A 21630-nucleotide genomic window follows, 5' to 3' on the forward strand; every position below is an offset into this window, starting at 1 on the left:
CTGAGTCATCATGGGGTATCAAGTTTGCCACTTTCTATGTGTGACCTAAAGCAAGTTTTCTAACCTCTCTGAACCTTTCTCTCCATCTATAAATTGATGTCATAATGAGGAAGATGAGAAAGAATAAATGAAATAATAATATGAAAATACTTTGAAAAATGCCAAGTAGAATACAACTGTATTTACCTTCTGAAACTGCCTGTATAAGATGTCATGACACTAAATGTCTCTCCTCTTCCCTTTGCTAAAGAGCTGAGTCCACTTAGTGTCCTTGACATGGTATCAAGTAAATATCACTCTTTGATGTTACTTAAAAATCAAGTAGGCCCTGCGCGGTGGCTCACGCCTGTAATCCCAGCACTTTGGGAGGCTGAGGAGGGTGGATCACGAGGTCAGAAGTTTGAGACCAACCTGGCCAACGTGGTGAAATGCCGTCTCTGGCAAAATACAAAAATTAGCTGGGCATGGTGGCACACACCTCTAATCCTGGCTACTTGGGAGGCTGAGGCAGGAGAATCACTTGAAGCTGGGAGGCGGAGGTTGCAGTGAGCCGAGGTCACGCCATGGCACTCCAGCCTGGGCAAAAAGAGCAAAACTCTGTATAAAAAAAAAAAAAAAAAATCAGGGTAGCAGAATTTGAATCGTGAGAGAAGAATTCCCAGCTTCAGCATCAAAGACATTAACTCCTAGACACTAAGAAGCTGTGATTGAGGCCTAGGATCAGAATCCTCCAGTTAGTCTTGTGATGAATCTTGCCTCCTGAAAGCCTCCTTCCCTTTCCCCCGTGAACTCAAATAGAAATGTGCTCTTAGAAACTAGTCACAACACTCTCACCAGATTCTGTTGTTTTCATGGAAGCTTAATGCCTATTCTGCCTGCATGTCTTCATTTAAAGAATGAAGGAAGTGTTTATTTGCCAATGTGATAAAACTTCTGCAGAAGTTAATGGGACAAAACCTATAATCTTATTTGTTAATTTTCCACTTTACACTGATACTTTTTTTTTTTTGAGACAGGATCTTACTCTGTCACCCAGGTTGGAGTGCAGTGACACGATCTTGGCTCACTGCAGCCTCTCCTTTTAGGCTCAAGCAATCCTCCCACCTCATCCTCCCAAGTAGCTGGGACCACAGGTTCACACCACCACATCCAGCTAATTTTTTGTGTTTTTGGTAGAGATGGGGTTTCACCATGTTGCCCAGGCTGGTGTCAAACTCCTGAGCTCAGGAGATTCACCTGCCTTGGCCTCCCAAAGTGCTGGAATTACAGACATGAGCCACCACACCTGGCCTAGACTGATACTTCTTATTGTTTACTTTTAGGAGTTGACTCATAGGCACAATTATAAATCAGTAAATGTTTAATCGTTAGCTTTTTGTCTTCCTTCTTACTCTACCTTCTCCATTTTCTATCACTCTATCCTCCCAGCACCAGGTGTTCGGGCTCTTATTCTCTGCCCACAAAATCCTTTAGAATTACACATTGAGGATTTAACTCTCCCAGTAACATTTAACTTTCAGAAGAGGCAAACACTAAAAAGGTAGTGATTAATTTAAAGATATGAATTGTGGTGAATTTAAGACATCATTGGAAATGTTGGAAGAGCTGTTAGTACCAATTAAAAAGTACTAATAGTCTGCTGCTTGCTCAGACAATGGGCAAAACCTTCTGCACATGTACACTGCTTAGGAAAGGCAAGTAAGACTCCAAATGTGAGTAGTGTAAAGTAGCCAGAGAAAACAATAGAGGAGGGGTGAGAAGGCGATATTTAGAATTCAGAATCCCTAAATTCAATAGCATTCCTGCATGCTGGTATGATTAATATTGTTGATGCAGTTAAAACTACCTTCTGCTCTTGATTAAGACCAGAATACAAGGAATGGACCTGTGATTAGCTGATAAACGTTATGGTTTTATCCTTTTTATCAAGTAAGAATATTAGCTACAGAAAGATGTGCTATAAGATATTCCTGGTAAAGACTTTCAAATGTTAGTGGGAACTTTATTTTCTTATAATTTCTAAATTATCGCCTCACAATCTTAATATGAAATGACTATGTATGATAAATTAGGACTTCAAATATTTAAAAATGAAAACAAAGGAAAAGACCTGTGTGCACTTTGGTTACCATTCATTCCCTGTTGCTAGTTAATGGCATAGCAGACAGTAGGGTCCAACTGTATTATCTGTGCCTCTAGATGACCTAACAAAAAGATCTTGAATAGGAGAAAAGGGTTAGTCTGTGTAGAGGTGATGAAAGAAGAGAGTATTAATAGTTTGAGTTATCTCAGTTATGTCCTTTACATATGATATGTGTGTGTGTTACTTTTTTGCTAGTTATGGATTAAACAAAAGAAAGATTTGATTTAATTATTCCTCAGGTGGGAACAGTGCCCAAAGGACATGTTCATGTGAGCTCTTCAATGAGATTGTAAATTTCTTGAGACTATAATGATAATAACAGCAGCTACAAATATTTATTATATGCTTCCTCTGTGCCAATAATTCACATGCCATATTCTCACTTAATACTCTGAAAATGCTTTGAGCTAGATATAATTATTATAACTAGTTTACAGATATGGAAACTGAGCCTAGAAGGGTTGAGTAACTTGCCCAAAGCCTCACAGCTGGTAAGTAATAAAGCCAAGATTCTAAACCATGGCTGTCTGACTTCAAGGCCCCAACTCTTCACCAGTGAACTGTTCTGCCCCTCTTTTATATCATTACATACCACAGATTTCCCAACACGATGCCTTGCATGCAATACGAACCAAAATGTATTTGTTGAAATAATACTGCACTGGCTAAAAAATTTAGCCTCAACAGTTTTTGAAAAATTGAAACTGTTAAACTAAGCACTTTCGGTGGTTTCTCAGCAACTGACAATCTATTACTTTGTCAAAGTTTGGAGATAGTCCATTAAAAAGGAAAGGTTAAATGTAGCCAATTTGATTGTTCTGGAATCATTCAGTATTTTTTGTATTCTGATAGGTTTATGTCTCTAATTTAATGTAGATAAATACTAAAAGATTACAGAATGATGGTCTTGTCTCATCTTGCTTTAGTGAACTTTAAATTTTCATCACAAAATATTAGGCGTAAGTACCTAGAAAAGCTACTAGGAGATAAAAGGTATTTATAAAGATGTATGGGTGAAAATCAGCACATTTGATTTGAGAGAAACCTTTCTTTATAAGTAGATGTTATTTCTATTTATAAACAAAAACTATTGTTTCTATTAACTACAGCAGAGAAGAACCCATTTTTAGACTATGCTTTATGATTATAATTACTTGTATTTGGGTTTACTGTTTAACATGTGTGTAGTGGAAAAAGCTGGATGTTAGAGTCAGTTGGACCCAGGTTTGAAGGTTTTCCAGCCTGACTTCATGACCTTGAGCAAATAACTCCTGGTTTCATCATCCAAGTTGAGCTGATGATGCTTGTTTTACGCGTCTAAGTGAGATTATTTACATGAAGTACTTGGTATAGTAGGTACTCAATAAAAGCATTTAAAGCCTTATTCATGTTTTTAGAGTTTTTTTTAAAGGACTCTCTTAAAAGGACTTTTAATACTTTTCTGGTAAAATAAATCATGATTTAGATGTTAGGGCTCAAGCATAGTCTTTAAAAATGAAGACATGGAAACACTTTTAAAGCACTTCATCAAGTCAGGGCAAATAGACCACAAACATCTCTTTTTACTGTGCAGAGTCTGGGAATTGGTCAGCTGAGGTTCAAAGCCCAGCTCATCTCCTACTAGCTATAATGTTTTCGACAAAATTATTTACCTTTCTGGATGTTTCTTTATCTGTAAAGTTGGGATAATGATAGAATTTACCCCCAGAGTAACTGTGAAGATAAATAACACTTGGCAAATATTAAGTACTCAGTAAATCTTAGCTATTTTCATTAGTTGTATATAAATATATAACTGTGAGTATATTATTTTATTAGTTTGTTTTCTCACTGCTGATAAAGACATACCAGAGACTGGGCAGTTTACAAAAGAAAGAGGTTTATTGGACTTACAGTTCCCTGTGGCTAGGGAGGTCTCACAATCATGGAGGAAGGTGAATGGCAAGGAGGAACAAGTCATGTCTTACATGGATGGTGGCAGGCAAAAAGAGAGCTTGTGCAGGTAGACTCCCATTTTTTTTAAGCTATCAGATCTCATGAGATTCACTATTATGAGAACAGCACGGGAAAGACCCACCCCATAATTCGATCACCTCCCACCGGGTTCTTCCCACGACACATGGGAATTGTGGGAGTTACAATTCAAGATGAGATTTGAGTGGGGACACAGCCAAACCATATCATTCCGCCCCAGACCCTCCCAAATCACATGTCCTCACATTTCAAACCCAATCATGCCTTCCTAACAGTCCCTGAAAGTCTTAACTCATTTCAGCATTAACTCAAATGTCCACAGTCCAAAGTCTCATCTGAGACAAGGCAAGTCCCTTCTGCCTATGAGCCTGTAAAATGAAAAGCAAGCTAGTTACTTCCTAGATACAATGGGGGTATAGGCATTGGGTAAATACAGCTGTTCTAAATGGGAGAAATTGGCCAAAACAAAGGGGCTACAGGCCCCATGCAAGTCTGAAATCTGGTGGAACAGTCAAATCTTAAAGCTCCAAAATTATCTCCTTTGACTCTATGTCTCACATCTAGGTCACGCTGATGCAACAGGTGGGTTCCCATAGTCTTGGGCAGCTTCGCCCCTGTAGTTTTGCAGGGTATAGCCTACCTCCCGGCTGCCTTCATGGTTTGGCGTTGAGTTTCTGCAGCTTTTTTAGGCACACGGTACAAGTTGTCAGTGGATCTACCATTGCGGGGTCTGGAGGATGGTGACTGTCTTCTCACAACTCCACTAGGTGGTGCCCCAGTAGGGACTCTGTGTGGGGGCTCTGACCCCACATTTCTCTTCTGCATTGCCCTAGCAGAAGTTCTTCGTAAGGACCTTGCCCCTACAGCAAACTTCTGCCTGGGCATCCAGGTATTTCCATACATCTGAAATCTAGGTGGAGGTTCCCAAACCTCAATTCTTGATTTCTCTGCACCCACAGGCTCAACACCATGTGGAAACTGCCAAGGCTTGAGGCTTGCTGCACCCTCTGAAGCCATGGCCTGAGCTCTTCATTGGCCCCTTTCAGCCATGGCTGGAGTAGCTGAGAAGCAGGGCACCAAGTCCCTAGTCTGCACACAACACAGGGACCCTGGGCCCAGCCCACAAAAATTATATTTTCCTCCTAGGCCTCCAGACCTGTGATGGGAGAGGCTGCCATGAAGACCTCTGACGTGCCGTGGAGACGTTTTCCCCGTTGTCTTGGGAATTAACATTCGGCTCCTAGTTACTTACGCAAATTTCTGCAGCAGGCTTGAATTTCTCCTCAGGAAATGGGATTTTCTATTCCTATCACAGTGTCAGGCTGCAAATTTTCTGAACCTTTATGCTCTGCTTCCCTTATAAAACTGAATGCCTTTAACAGCACCCAAGTCACCTCTTGAATGCTTTGCTGCTTAGAAGTTTCTTCTGCCAGGTACCCTAAATCGTCTCTCTCAAATTCAAAGTTCCACAAATCTCTAGGGCAGGGACAAAATGCCACCAGTCCCTTTGATAAAACATAACAAGAGTCACCTTTGTTTCAGTTCCCAACAACTTCCTCATCTCCATCTGAGACCATCTCAGCCTGGACCTTGTGGTTCATATCACTATCAGCATTTTTGTCAAAGCCACTCAAGTCTCTGGGAAATTCCAAACTTTCCTACATTTTCCTGTCTTCTTCTGAGCCCTCCAAACTGTTCCAACTGCTGCCTGTTACGCAGTTCCAAAGTCACTTCCACATTTTCAGGTATCTTTTCAGCGACGCCACACTCTACTGGTACCAATTTACTGTAATAGTTTGTTTTCACACTGCTGATAAAGACATACCAGAGACTGGGCAGTTTACAAAAGAAAGAGGTTTATTGGACTTACAGTTCCATGTGGCTACGGAGGCCTCACAATCATGGAGGAAGGTGAAAGGCAAGGAGGAGCAAGTCATGTCTTACGTGGATGGTGGCAGGCAAAAGAGAGCTTGTGCAGAGAGACTCCTGTTTTTAAAGCTATCAGATCTCATGAGACTTATTATCACAAGACCAGCATGGGAAAGACCCACCTCATGATTCAGTCACCTCCTACTGGGTTCCTTCCACAACACATGGGAATTGTGGGAGTTACAATTCAAGATGAGATTTGGGTGGGGACACAGCCAAACCATACATATCAATTATCAATGTAGAAATTAATGGTTTTAGAAAATTTTACTATTGTGTTCTACAGTTACTTTTTATGAATAAGGTAGAGGATATAAGTAATTTTGCATTACATTTATTTAAAGGAACTCTTAAAATGCAAATATCATTACCATGCAGGCATTAGGTTAGCTTGTGGCCCACTACCTGTGGCTTAAGAGCTGCTCTTAGTGTCCCATGACACTGGGATCCCAGACATAAAGAGTTTAACAATGGAACCAGGATTTTTTGCATGATATCCAAAATTTACCAGGTGAAAGAGCCTATAGGTGCTTGGTGCTGGTGTTGCACACCATTCTTGGGGAGATGAAGAAAATGCTTTCCTAAGATAAACTGTAGCATGGTAATAAATAGTCCTCCTTAAAATGACTAACAGCTCTTATGCTAAAGAAATTTTGGCAGTCTCTCACTCAAGATATCAATTTTTCAGAGCAAAAAGGTGTGATTTCTCTGCAACTAGACTGGGTTGCTAGTTTGCTGACACCAGAATTAGAATTTGAAAAACAGTAATTTCTGGTATTAAATATTATTTCAGAGTCAGCTTCCAAATAATTACCCTCCAAATAATCTAAAATTCTTTCTTCCTTGTGCTGCCTGCAGTGTATACAGCACTATCTTCTCAATACTGAATTTCCTCATCTCACTCAGCCTTTTTACTATCAAAACAGTGGGCCTCTGTGACAAACAGTTGATGAGTCATTCAGTGTCTGCTGAAGAGAAATACAGAACAAATAAGTTTGTTCTTTTCCAGGCCAAAGCTTACTTGAGGATTGCTGTGGAAGTGGTAAGAAGATTGCCATCACCTTCAGAATGATTCCCCAAGTGTCCTGGAAATTTGCCTGGTACTGACATTAAGAGGACCTTTGGAAATCAGCAATGTGGTGATGGAACCTACAGAAATAATAGAAATCATAACTGTTTTATTTCTAAGGAAAGAATGTCTTCAGATCTGATTTGCTAAGCTAAGATTCACAAAACTTTCATGTATCAATGTTAACTGCTATATTTAGGAATTTTTTGAAAGCTGGTGTGTACCACCTGCAAAGAACTGCATTTTATTTTATTGAATTCCCCATTTAGAAATGATGAGTTTATGATGTTACAAGTCCATTTTGGGAGAGAACTGTATACTTCTTGCAGGACCACAAAGTTAGTAATTTAAATGATATACTAAATCTGTGTATGGGCATAAGTATTATGCCTCCCCACCAGGCAATTTGGACTGTCTTTGCATCCTGTCTTTAGTACTATCTTGGATATGTTCTTAATATGAACCTCTGCTTCTTCATCTGGATCACACCATACCCCAGACTTAATGAATCTCAGTCTCCAGGAGTGGAGCCTGAACATATGTATTTTTAATAAGACCATGATGATCCTGATGATGATTCTGCTAATCATGGCAGTAAGAATAATAGCTAATATTTAACAAGTTAATTATAATTGTTCTTCCATTTGTGTGAGTGGGTACTATTATCTCCATTTTACAGATAAGTAATTTGAGATATAATTTGAAGGCACTCAACCTTGAGTGTCTTGCTGAGGGTTACTGTATCTAGCAAGTGACGGAGCTTGGATTTGAACTTGAGTAATTCGATATTAGATTCATCTTTTTGTACACCAATGTGCTTTTGTTAATTAAAAAAAGGTGGGGCGGCTAGGCACGGTGGCTCACGCCTGTAATCCCAGCACTTTGGGAGGTTGAGGTGGGTGGATCATGAGGTCAGGAGTTCAAGGCCAGCCTGACCAACATGGTGAAACCCCGTCTCTACTAAAAATACAAAAATTAGCTGGGCATGGTGGCATACGCCTGTAATCCCAGCTACTCAGGAGGCTGAGGCAGGAGAATCGTTTCAACCCGGGAGGCTGAGGTTGCAGTGAGTGGAGATTGTACCACTGCACTCCAGCCTGGTTGACGGAGTGTGACTCCATCTCAAAAAAAAAAAAAAAAAAAAAAAAAAAAGTGGGGGAGATACAATATTTAGCATTTCCTCAAAGTTTTTTTGGCCATGAAATCCACCCCTCCTCCTTTCTCAGAGCATTTCATGAAGTTCACATTTCAAATAATACATTTTGAAAAACATTTATCTTGTCTAATTGAAGCTCAAAGAGATAGAGTCAATGACTTTTCAAAGTCAGGTAGCAGATAGTTTTAAAGCTGCAAGTACTGATAAGTGTGAGCCATTAGTTAATTCGCATTTATAAAGAAGTGGTCTGTCATTTTTGGCAAATGCCTTGACATCTGTTGCTCTACAGTTGTCAACCAGAAAATTAGGCATAGAGTTTCACATTATTGTAAGCATGTTTTCACACAAAAACACGTACATTGATGTTTATTGCAACTTTATGTGTAATAACCAAAAACAACCCAGATTTTCTTCATTGGGTAAATGATTAAACAAACCATGGTACATTCATACCATGAGTACTACTCAGCAATAAAAAAGAACAAACTATGGGTACAGGCAGCAACTTATAATTCCAGAGAATTATGCTGAGTGAAAAAAGCCAATTTAAAAAGGTTTTGTACCAAAAGATTCCATTTATATAACGTTCTTGAAGTGACATAATTATAGAAATGGAGAACAGATTAGTGGTGGCTGTGTTAAGGAGGGGGTGAGGATGGGAGAGAATTGGGTGTGGCTGTGAGAAACATGAGGGATCCTTGTGATGATGGAAATATTCTATATCACAACTATCAATGTCAATATTCCAGTTGTGATATTGTGCTATAGTTTTGCAAGATGTTACCACTGGGGGAAATTGGGTGAAGGGCACATGGAATCTCTGTATTATTTCTTTCAACTGCATGTAAATCTACAATTATCTCAAAATAAAAATAAAAGTTAAAAAAACACAAACTGCTATATCTGAACTGAAATTTACTGGACCAAATTATACTAATTAATATCATGAATAAAATTATTTGTGGACACACTGTAATCATATCACTCTGAGAAGGAAGTAATGACTTAAAGTTTCAGATATTCTTTGTGTATTTATTGTCTATTGAGGAAGAAGAAAATATAGATGATCACTGAGCACTTGTGAATACAAAAAATACTTAAACCAAACTCAACTTTATCCAGAAAAAGGATGACTGAAAGTTGTATGTCATCATTTAGTACGTATCATGGGGAAATGGGAAAGATAGTCTTTACTCATAAATACATGACCAAGAGAAGATTCACATATAAAATTCCCTGCCCTCTTCTCCTCCTTCATTTGACTGTTGTCTGCAGATGCTTCAAGGAAGTCTACTGAAACAAATGGCGGTTGGAGTATATATGCAGGTTTAGACATAGAGGAAGGAACAGTAGCTATAAAAGAAGAACTAAGCTTATTCTAAAATTTTGCTGCCAACTCCAAAGGTAGACTGAAGTACAGGTAGTTTGCCTGTTTGTTAAGGAGTGATATTTATTTTCCATTCTTCACATCTCAATAGAGTGTAATTAAAAGACTGATATTTTGAAAAGATGAACAAAATTGGCAAACCTTTAGCCAGGCTTATTAAGAAAAGAGAGAAAGAAAGATGACATAAATCAACAAATCAGAAATGAAAAGGAGACATTATTACAGACATAAAAAGGACAATAAGAAAGATTACAGACAACTTTATGCCCATTAAATTGAAGACTTAGATGAAATAGACAAATGCTTTGAAAGAAACTACCAAAGCTCACTTAAGGAACAGATATATTCCTTTAATATAATTTATGACTGAGTAGTCGTAAATTACTTTTAAAAATATAATTTGTGTTAAGAACCAACAAAGAAAACTCTAGCCCCAGATGCCTTTACTGTCAAAATCTACCCAACATTGAATGAAGGAATAATACCAGTTCTACACAAACTTTACCAGAAAATAGAGGGGGCACTTTCCAACTCATTTTGTGAAGCCAGCATTACCCTAATATGCAAACCAAAGACAAAGACAATACAAGAAAAGAAGAATACAGACAAATGTTCTGCATAAACATAGACACAAAATTCTTCAACAAATCTTACTTAATTGAATCCAACAGTATATAAAAAGGATAATACATATGACTATGAGGTCATTTTCCTGGGAATGCAGGGTTGGCTCAACATTTGAACATCAATCAATGTATGGCAGATTCAAGGAGAAACAGTAAAGCAAAACAGACTAAAGAAAGAAAGCATGTTTATTTGAATAGGTATAGACCAAGCATATAACAAAACTGAACATTCATTTGCCATAAGAATTAACAAACTAGAAATAGAAAACAATTTTTTCAACCTAATAAAAGGCATCCACAAAGAACTACAACTAACATCATTGCTAATGGTGAAAGACCCACTGCAAGGCTGTCCAAGCTCACCATTTTATTCATTATAATACCTAAAGTCTTTCCTAGTGCAATAGAAAAAGAAATAAAGGCATATAGATTAGAAAGGAAGAAATAAAACCATCTCTGTTCACAGACAAATTGATTGTCTATGGAGAACATTCCAAATAATATACAAAAAAGCAACTAGAACTAATAAATGGATTTAGCAGAGATGCAGTATGCAAGATCGACATACAAAACCAATTTTATTTCTGTATACTAGCAATAAACAATTAGAAATTGAATGAAAAAAGTTTGATTTATAGCACCCAAAAAACCATGAAATATTTACATGTAAATATAATAAGATATGTAAAAGATCTGTTATTCTGACAACTACAAAACACTAATGAAGAAATCAAAGAAAACATTTAGGTGGTGAGACATACCATGTTCAAGGTTTGGAAGACTCAACATGTTTAAAATATCTATTCTCCCCAAACTGATCTATATCCAATATAATTTCTGTCAAAATCGAACAAGACTCTTATTGAAATTGACAACTTGATTCTAACATTTTCATGGAACTAGAGAGTGTCCAGAATAGCCAAATTATTTTGAACAAAAAAAGATTACGGTTTAGGAACTTACACCACCTGATTTGAAGACTTTTTTTGTTTTTTATTTTTTGAGATGGAGTCTCACTGTCGCCAGGCTGGAGTACAGTGGCGCGATCTTGGCTTACTGCAACCCCTGCCTCCTGGATTCAAGTGGTTCTCCTGCCTCAGCCTCCTGAGTAGCTGGGACTACAGGCATGCGCCACCATGCCCAGCTAATTTTTGTATTTTTTAGTAGAAACGGAGTTTCACCATGTTGGCCAGGAAGGTCTTGATCTCTTGACCTTGTGATCTGCCTACCTCGGCCTCCCAAAGTGCTGGGATTACAGGTGTGAGCCACTGTGCCCAGCCTGAAGACTTATTATAAAGCTACAGTAATCAAGGCAATGTGGTATTGGTGTAAAGATAGAAATATAGATCCATGGGACAGAGTTCAGAAACAGACGTACACAGATACGATAACTTGATTTCCAACAAAGGTGCCAAAGCAATTCATTGGAGAATGGATGACTTTTCAGCAGTTGTGCTTGAACAATGAGACACCTTTTTACAAAGCAATAAACCTTGCCTCCTTCTAGATCTAAAAACACATCAAAATGGATCATAGACCTAAATATAAAATCTAAAACTATGACTCTTCTAAAAGAAAAACATAGAGGAAAATCTTCATGATCTTGAATTATGCAAAAATAAGACACAAAAATCCCGATTAAACAATAACAGGAAAAGTAGATAACTTATATTTCATCAAAACTAAAATTTAACTGTTTGAAAGACACAGTTAAGAAAATCAAAGGCAATTTATAGACTAGGAGAAAACATTTGTGAAACGTGTGATGAAGAGTTTAAAATATATAAAGAATACGTACAACTGATTAATAAGACAACCCAATTTAACATGAGTGAAGGATTTGAATAGACACTTCGCCGAAGAAGAGATATCATTGACAAATAGTATGAAAATGCTCAATGTTTTTAGTCGTTAGGGAGATGCAAATTAAAACCACAATGGGATACCACTAGAAAGCCACTAAAATTGCTATAATTAAAAAGATTGGCAATACCAAGTGCTGAAGATGATGTGGATCCACTGGAAATCTCATACCCTGTTGGTGGGAATGGGAATGTAAAATAATACCACTTTGGAAACAGTCTGGCATGCTTTTTTTTTTTTTTTACAGTCCGGCATTTTTTTTTTTTTTTTTTTTTTTTTTTTTTGGGACACAGAATCTCTCGTTTCCCAGGCTGTTTTCAAACTCCTGGGCTCATGCAGGTCTCTCACCTTGGCATCCCAAGTGTTAGGATTACAGGCATAAGCCTCCATGCCTGGCTCTGTTACACTCTTAAAGAGTTAAAAGATGCACATACCCTATAATTAAATATTATGCTCCTAGATATTTACCTAAGACAAAACAGACACATATTTGCATGAAGACTTACACACATGTTCCTATCAACTTTGTTTATAATATCCAAAAGCTGGAAACAACTCCAATATGCATCAAAAGGTGAATGGGAATGTCCTGAATGGAAGATCATCATGGCAGATACGAGGCAGGACTAGATTGCAGCTCCGACTCAGACGGACAGAGCAGCGTGCAGAGGCTCGCATTGTGAATTTTAGCTCCAGAATGACTGCAAGAACAAACCAGGAATTGCAATAAGACCCACAGACCCTCTGAAAGAAGCAACTGCTTCTGCAGGACCCAGGAGACACCCCTAATATTGTGAGTGCCCCATCTGCGGAAGTGGGAGAGAGATCCTCCTCTCCCGAACGCATACCCTCACTGGGGTAATGGAAGGTCTGTTTGCGGGAGAAGTCTCCAACCTTACCAGGAGCTGAGTCAATTTAGAGAGCCAAGCGAAATACAGGGGTAGAGGAAGCAGCAGGAAAGGTGCTTGGAGTTCGCTGGGTCCCCAAGCAAATCATTCCTGCCTGTCACCACAGAGATCCATCGGGAGGGCGGCCGGAAGTGCAGGGGAAAATGCCACAGGGAGAAGGAAATCTCCAGCTGAACTTTGAAATAATTTGACCTGGGCAAGAAGCCTCCTGGCTATAACTCGGGAGGGCATGAATCTGGTGTGCAGACTCCACAGGTAGGAGAAGAGCCAAGCCCTTTTCTTTCTCAGCTTAGGGGCAGGTAGCCCAAAGCAAGTTCTCAAGCCCTGTTTGCCCACTGCCTGGAAACAGACTCAGGGCTGTTGCGGGGGGCACAGTGGGAGTGAGACTGGCCATTTGGATTGTCTGGGAGCTGGGTGAGGCTTTTGACTGCGGGCTTTCCCCTACCTCCCTGACAACCTACATGACTCAGCAGAGGCCAGCCATAATCCTCCTAGGTACACAACTCCACTAACCTGGGAACCTTGCCCCCATCCCCCATAGCAGCCACAGCAAGACCTGCCCAAGGAGAGTCTGAGCTCAGACATGCCTAGCCCTGCCCCAACTTGATGGGCCTTCCTTATCTACCCTCATAGCTGAAGGCAAAGGACACATACCCTTGGGAGTTCTAGGGCTCCGCCCATCGCCAGTTCCTCTCCATACTACCACAGCTGATGCTCTCTGGGAAGTGCAACCTCCCAGCAGCAGGCCAATCAGCACAAAAATAGAACATTAAACCACCAAAGCCAAGAACCCTCAGAGAGTCCATTTCACCCCCCTGCCACCTCCATTGGAACAGAAGCTGGCATCCACAGCTGAGAGACCCACAGACGGTTCACTTCACAGGAGTCTATACAGACAACCCCCAGTACCAACCTGGAGCTGGGTAGACTTGCTGGGTGGCTAGATCCAGAAGAGAGATAATAATCATTGCAGCTTGGCTCACAGGAAGCCATATCCATAGGAAAAGGGGGAGAGTACTACATCAAGGGAACACACTGTGGGACAAAAGGATCTGAATAGCCTTCAGCCATAGACTTTCCCTCTGAAAGAGTCTACCCAAATAAGAAGGAACCAGAAAACCAACTCTGGTAATATGACAAAAAAAAAAAAAAAAAAAAGGCTCTTTAATATGCCCCCAAAATCACACTAGTCCACCAGCAATGGATCCAAACCAAGAAGAAATTCCTGATTTACCTGTAAAAGAATTCAGGAAGTTAGTTATTAAGCTAATGAGGGAGGCACCAGAGAAAGGTAAAGCCCAATGCAAGGAAATTCAAAAATCAATACAAGAAGTGACGGGAGAATTATTCAAGGAAATAGATAGCATAAAGAAAAAACAATGAAAACTTTAGGAAAATTTGGGCACACTTACAGAAATGCAAAATGCTCTGGAAAGTCTCAGCCATAGAATTGAACAAGTAGAAGAAAGAAATTCAGAGCTCAAAGACAAGGTCTTTGAGTTAACCCAGTTCGACAAAGACAAAGAAAAAAGAAAATATGAACAAAGCCTCCAACAAGTCTGGGATTATGTTAAACGACCAAAACTAAAAATAATCAGTGTTCCCGAGGAAGAAGAGAAATCTAAAAGTTTGGAAAACATATTTGGGGGAATAATTGAGGAAATCGTCCCCAGTCCTTGCTGGAGACCTAGACATCCAAATACAAGAAGCACAAAGAACACCTGGGAAATTCATTGTGAAAAGATCATCACCTAGGCACATTGTCATCACTTTAGCTAAAGTTAAGATGAAGGAATCTTAAGAGCTGTGAGACAAAAGCAACAGGTAACCTATAAAGGAAAACCTATCAGATTAACAGCAGATTTCTCAGAAGAAACCCTACAAACTAGAAGGGATTGGGGCCCTATCTTCAGCCTCCTCAAACAAAACAATTATCAGCCAAGAATTTTGTATCTAGCAAAACTAAGCATCATATACAAAGGAAAGGTACAGTCTTTTTCAGTAAAACAAATGCTGAGAGAATTTGCCACTACCAAGCCACCTCTACAAGAACTGCTAAAAGGAGCTCCAAATCTTGAAACTAATCCTGGAAACACATCAAAACGGAACCTCTTTAAAGCATAAATCTCACAGGACCTATAAAACAAAACTACAAGTTAAAAAGCAAAACCAGGAGCTGGCAGCCAAGATGGCCGAATAGGAACAGCTCTGGTCTACAGCTCCCAGTGTGAGCGACGCAGAACACGGGTGATTTCTGCATTTCCATCTGAGGTACTGGGTTCATCTCACTAGGGAGTGCCAGACAGTGGGCGCAGGACAGTGCGTACAGCGCACCATGCGCAAACCGAAGGAGGGCGAGGCATTGCCTCACTCAGGAAGCGCAAGAGGTCAGGGAGTTCCCTTTCCTAGTCAAAGAAAGGGGTGACAGATGGCACCTGGAAAATCGGGTCACTCCCACCCGAATACTGCGCTTTTCCAACGGGCTTAAAAAACGGAGCGCCAGGAGGTTATAGCCCGCACCTGGCTCAGAGGGTCCTACGCCCACAGAGTCTCGCTGATTGCTAGCACAGCAGTCTGAGATCAAACTGCAAGGCGGCAGTGAGGCTGGGGGAGGGGTGCCCGCCAATGCCCAGCCTTGCTTAGGTAAACAAAGCAGCTGGGAAGCTCAAACTGGGTGGAGCCCACCACAGCTCAAGGAGGCCTGCCTGCCTCTGTAGGCTCCACCTCTGGGGGCAGGGCACAGACAAACAAAAAGACAGCAGTAACCTCTGCAGACTTAAATTTCCCTGTCTGACAGCTTTGAAAAGAGCAGTGGTTCTCCCAGCACGCAGCTTGAGATCTGAGAATGGTCAGACTGCCTCCTCAAGTGGGTCCCTGACCCCTGACCCCCGAGCAGCCTAACTGGGAGGCACCACCCAGTAGGGGCAGACTGACACCTCACACGGCCGGGTACTCCTCTGAGACAAAACGTCCAGAGGAACGATCAGACAACAGCATTCGCGGTTCATGAATATCCGCTGTTCTGCAGCCACCGCTGCTGATACCCAGGCAAACAGGGTCTGAAGTGGACCTCTAGCAAACTCCAACAGACCTGCAGCTGAGGGTCCTGTCTGTTAGAAGGAAAACTAACAGACAGAAAGGACATCCACACCAAAAACCCATCTGTACATCACCATCATCAAAGACCAAAAGTAGGTAAAACCACAAAGGTGGGGAAAAAACAGAGCAGAAAAACTGGAAACTCTAAAAAGCGCCTCTCCTCCTCCAAAGGAACACAGTTCCTCACCAGCAACAGAACAAAGCTGGATGGAGAATGACTTTGACGAGTTGAGAGAAGAAGGCTTCAGACGATCAAACTACTCCGAGCTACAGGAGGAAATTCAAACCAAAGGCAAAGGAGTTAAAAACTTTGAAAAAAATTTAGACGAATGTATAACTAGAATAACCAATAGAGAGAAATGCTTAAAGGAGCTGATGGAGCTGAAAGCCAAGGCTCGAGAACTATATGAAGAATGCAGAAGCCTCAGGAGCCGATGGGATCAACTGGAAGACAGGGTATCAGTGATGGAAGATGAAATGAATGAAATGAAGCGAGCAGGGAAGTTTAGAGAAAAAAGAATAAAAAGAAACCAACAAAGCCTCCAAGAAATATGGGACTATGTGAAAAGACTAAATCTACATCTGGTTGGTGTACCTGAAAGTGACGAGGAGAATGGAACCAAGTTGCAAAACACTGTGCAGGATATTATCCAGGAGAACTTCCCCAATCTAGCAAGGCAGGCCGACATTCAGATTCAGGAATTACAGAGAACGCCACAAAGATACTCCTCGAGAAGAGCAACTCCAAGACACATAATTGTCAGATTCACCAAAGTTGAAATGAAGGAAAAAATGTTAAGGGCAGCCAGAGAGAAAGGTCGGGTTACCCACAAAGGGAAGCCCATCAGACTAACAGCGGATCTCTCGGCAGAAACTCTACAAGCCAGAAGAGAGTGGGGACCAGTATTCAACATTCTTAAAGAAAAGAATTTTCAACCCAGAATTTCACATCCAGCCAAACTAAGCTCCATAAGTGAAGGAGAAATAAAATCCTTTACAGAGAAGCAAATGCTGAGAGATTTTGTCACCACTAGGCCTGCCCTAAAAGAGCTCCTGAAGGAAGCACTAAACATGGAAAGGAACAACTGGTACCAGCCGCTGCAAAATCATGCCAAATTGTAAAGACCATTGAGGCTAGGAAGAAACTGCATCAACTAATGAGCAAAATAACCAGCTAACATCATAATGACAGGTTCAAATTCACATATAACAATATTAACTTTAAATGTAAATGGACTAAATGCTCCAATTAAAAGACACAGACTGGCAAATTGCTTAAAGAGTCAAGACCCATCAGTGTGCTATATTGAGGAAACCCATCTCACATGCAGAGACACACATAGGCTCAAAATAAAAGGATGGAGGAAGATCTACTAAGCAAATGGAATACAAAAAAAGGCAGGGGTTGCAATCCTAGTCTCTGATAAAACAGACTTTAAACCAACAAAGATCAAAAGAGACAAAGAAGGCCATTACATAATGGTAAAGGGATCAATTCAACAAGAAGAGCTAACTATCCTAAATATATATGCACCCAATACAGGAGCACCCAGATTCATAAAGCAAGTCCTGAGTGACCTACAAAGAGACTTAGACTCCCACACAATAATCATGGGAGACTTTAACATCCCACTGTCAACATTAGACAGATCAATGAGACAGAAAGTTAACAAGGATACCAGGAATTGAACTCAGCTCTGCACCAAGCGGACCTAATAGACATCTACAGAACTCTCCATCCCAAATAACAGAATATACATTCTTTTCAGCACCACACCACACCTATTCCAAAATTGACCACATAGTTGGAAGTAAAGCTCTCCTCAGCAAATGTAAAACAACAGAAATTATAACAAACTGTCTCTCAGACCACAGTGCAATCAAACTAGAACTCAGGATTAAGAAACTCAATCAAAACTGCTTAACTACATGGAAACCGAACAACCTTCTCCTGAATGTCTACTGGGTACATAATGAAATGAAGGCAGAAATAAAGATGTTCTTTGAAACCAACGAGAACAAAGACACAACATACCAGAATCTCTGGGACACATTCAAAGCAGTGTGTAGAGGGAAATTTATAGCACTAAATGCCCACAAGAGAAAGCAGGAAAGATCCAAAATTGACACCCTAACATCACAATTAAAAGAACTACAAAAGCAAGAGCAAACACTTTCAAAAGCTAGCAGAAGGCAAGAAATAACTAAAATCAGAGCAGAACTGAAGGAAATAGAGACACAAAAAACCCTTCAAAAAATTAATGAATCCAGGAGCTGGTTTTTTGAAAGGATCAACAAAATCGATAGACCGCTAGCAAGACTAATAAAGAAGAAAAGAGAGAAGAATCAAATAGACACAATAAAAAATGATAAAGGGGATATCACCACCGATCCCACAGAAATACAAACTACCATCAGAGAATACTACAAACACCTCTACGCAAATAAACTAGAAAATCTAGAAGAAATGGATAAATTCCTCAACACATACACCCTCCCAAGACTAAACCAGGAAGAAGTTGAATCTCTGAATAGACCAATAACAGGCTCTGAAATTGTGGCAATAATCAATAGCTTACCAACCAAAAAGAGTCCAGGACCAGATGGATTCACAGCCGAATCCTACCAGAGGTACAAGGAGGAACTGGTACCATTCCTTCTGAAACTATTCCAATCAATAGAAAAAGAGGGAATCCTCCCTAACTCATTTTATGAGGCCAGCATCATCCTGATACCAAAGCCTGGCAGAGACACAACCAAAAAAGAGAATTTTAGACCAATATCCTTGATGAACATTGATGCAAAAATCCTCAATAAAATACTGGCAAACAGAATCCAGCAGCACATCAAAAAGCTTATCCACCATGATCAAGTGGGCTTCATCCCTGGGATGCAAGGCTGGTTCAATATACACAAATCAATAAATGTCATCCGGCATATAAACAGAACCAAAGACAAAAACCACATGATTATCTCAATAGATGCAGAAAAGGCCTTTGACAAAATTCAACAACCTTCATGCTAAAAACTCTCAATAAATTAGGTATTGATGGGATGCATCTCAAAATAATAAGAGCTATCTATGACAAACCCACAGCCAATATCATACTGAATGGGCAAAAACTGGAAGCATTCCCTTTGAAAATGGGCACAAGACAGGGATGCCCTCTCTCACCACTCCTATTCAACATAGTGTTGGAAGTTCTGGCCAGGGCAATTAGGCAGGAGAAGGAAATCAAGGGTATTCAATTAGGAAAAGAGGAAGTCAAATTGTCCCTGTTTGCAGATGACATGATTGTATATCTAGAAAACCCCATTGTCTCAGCCCCAAATCTCCTTAAGCTGATAAGCAACTTCAGCAAAGTCTCAGGATACAAAATCAATGTACAAAAATCACAAGCATTCTTATACACCAATAACAGACAAACAGAGAGCCAAATCATGAGTGAACTCCCATTCACAATTGCTTCAAAGCAAATAAAATACCTAGGAATCCAACTTACAAGGGATGTGAAAGACCTCTTCAAGGAGAACTACAAACCACTGCTCAAGGAAATAAAAGAGGCTACAAACAAATGGAAGAACATTCCATGCTCATGGGTAGGAAGAATCAATATCATGAAAATGGCCATACTGCCCAAGGTAATTTATAGATTGAATGCCATCCCCATCAAGCTACCAATGACTTTCTTTACAGAATTGGAAAAAACTACTTTAAAGTTCATACGGAACCAAAAAAGAGCCCGCATCGCCAAGTCAATCCTAAGCCAAAAGAACAAAGCTGGAGGCATCACGCTACCTGACTTCAAACTATACTACAAGGCTACAGTAACCAAAACAGCATGGTACTGGTACCAAAACAGAGATATAGATCAATGGAACAGAACAGAGCCCTCAGAAATAACGCCACATATCTACAACTATCTGATCTTTGACAAACCTGAGAAAAACAAACAATGGGGAAAGGATTCCCTATTTAATAAATGGTGCTGGGAAAACTGGCTAGCCATATGTAGAAAGCTGAAACTGGATCCCTTCCTTACACCTTATACAAAAATTAATTCAAGATGGATTAAAGACTTAAACATTAGACCTAAAACCATAAAAACCCTAGAAGAAAACCTAGGCATTACCATTCAGGACATAGGCATAGGCAAGGACTTCGTGTCTAAAACACCAAAAGCAATGGCAACAAAAGCCAAAATTGACAAATGGGATCTAATTAAACTAAAGAGCTTCTGCACAGCAAAAGAAACTACCATCAGAGTGAACAGGAAACCTACAGAATGGGAGAAAATTTTCACAACCTACTCATCTGACAAAGGGCTAATATCCAGAATCTACAATGAACTCAAACAAATTTACAAGAAAAAAACAACCCCATCAAAAAGTGGGCAAAGGATATGAACAGACACTTCTCAAAAGAAGACATTTATGCAGCCAAAAAACACATGAAAAAATGCTCACCACCACTGGCCATCAGAGAAATGCAAATCAAAACCACAACGAGATACCATCTCACACCAGTGAGAATGGCAATCATTAAAAAATCAGGAAACAACAGGTGCTGGAGAGGATGTGGAGAAATAGGAACACTTTTACACTGTTGGTGGGACTGTAAACTAGTTCAACCATTGTGGAAGTCAGTGTGGCGATTCCTCAGGGATCTAGAACTAGAAATACCATTTGACCCAGCCATCCCATTACTGGGTATATACCCAAAGGACTATAAATCATGCTGCTATAAAGACACATGCACACGTATGTTTATTGCGGCACTATTCACAATAGCAAAGACTTGGAACCAACCCAAATGTCCAACAATGATAGACTGGATTAAGAAAATGTGGCACATATACACCATGGAATACTATGCAGCCACATAAAAGGATGAGTTCGTGTCCTTTGTAGGGACATGGATGAAATTGGAAATCATCATTCTCAGCAAACTATCACAAGGACAAAAAAACCAAACACCGCATGTTCTCACTCATAGGTAGGAATTGAACATTGAGAACACATGGACACAGGAAGGGGAACATCACACTCTGGGGACTGTTGTGGTGTGGGGGGAGGGGGGAGGGATAGCATTAGGAGATATGCCTAATGCTAAATGACTAGGTAATGGGTGCAGCACACCAGCATGGCACATGTATACATATGTAACTAACCTGCACATTGTGCACATGTAACCTAAAACTTAAAGTATAATAATAATAAAATAAAAAAAGAATTGTAAAAATAAATAAATAAAAATAAAAAGCAAAAACATAAACAAGGTACACAAGCAACAAATAGCATGATGAATGGAATGGTACCTCACATCTCAATACTAACATTGAATATAAATGGCCTAAATGCTCCGCTTAAAAGATACAGAACTGCAGGATGGATAAGAACTCACCAACCAACCATCTGGTGACTTCAGGAGACTCACCTAACACATAAGGACTTACATAAAGTAAAGGGGTGGAAA

General features: G+C 40.0%; 1 protein-coding gene across 4 annotated transcripts in view; it reads left to right on the forward strand.

Annotated features, from left to right (window-relative positions):
- Positions 1–21630, forward strand: part of NUBPL (NUBP iron-sulfur cluster assembly factor, mitochondrial) — a 340279-nt gene that overhangs the window by 289266 nt on the left and 29383 nt on the right. For 3 of the 4 annotated variants that reach the window (XM_024232012.3, XM_063715834.1, XM_054529985.2), the window contains one exon: positions 7056–9165. The exons of the other annotated variant lie outside the window; for it this stretch is intronic. In XM_024232012.3, coding sequence (XP_024087780.2) covers positions 7056–7118 — 63 coding nt within the window. In that variant the 3' untranslated portion in view covers positions 7119–9165. Of the gene's footprint in view, positions 1–7055; positions 9166–21630 lie in introns of those variants that run through there. 4 annotated transcript variants of the gene reach the window in all.

Source organism: Pongo abelii, chromosome 15, assembly GCF_028885655.2.
Source record: "Pongo abelii isolate AG06213 chromosome 15, NHGRI_mPonAbe1-v2.0_pri, whole genome shotgun sequence".
Lineage (NCBI taxonomy): Eukaryota > Metazoa > Chordata > Mammalia > Primates > Hominidae > Pongo > Pongo abelii.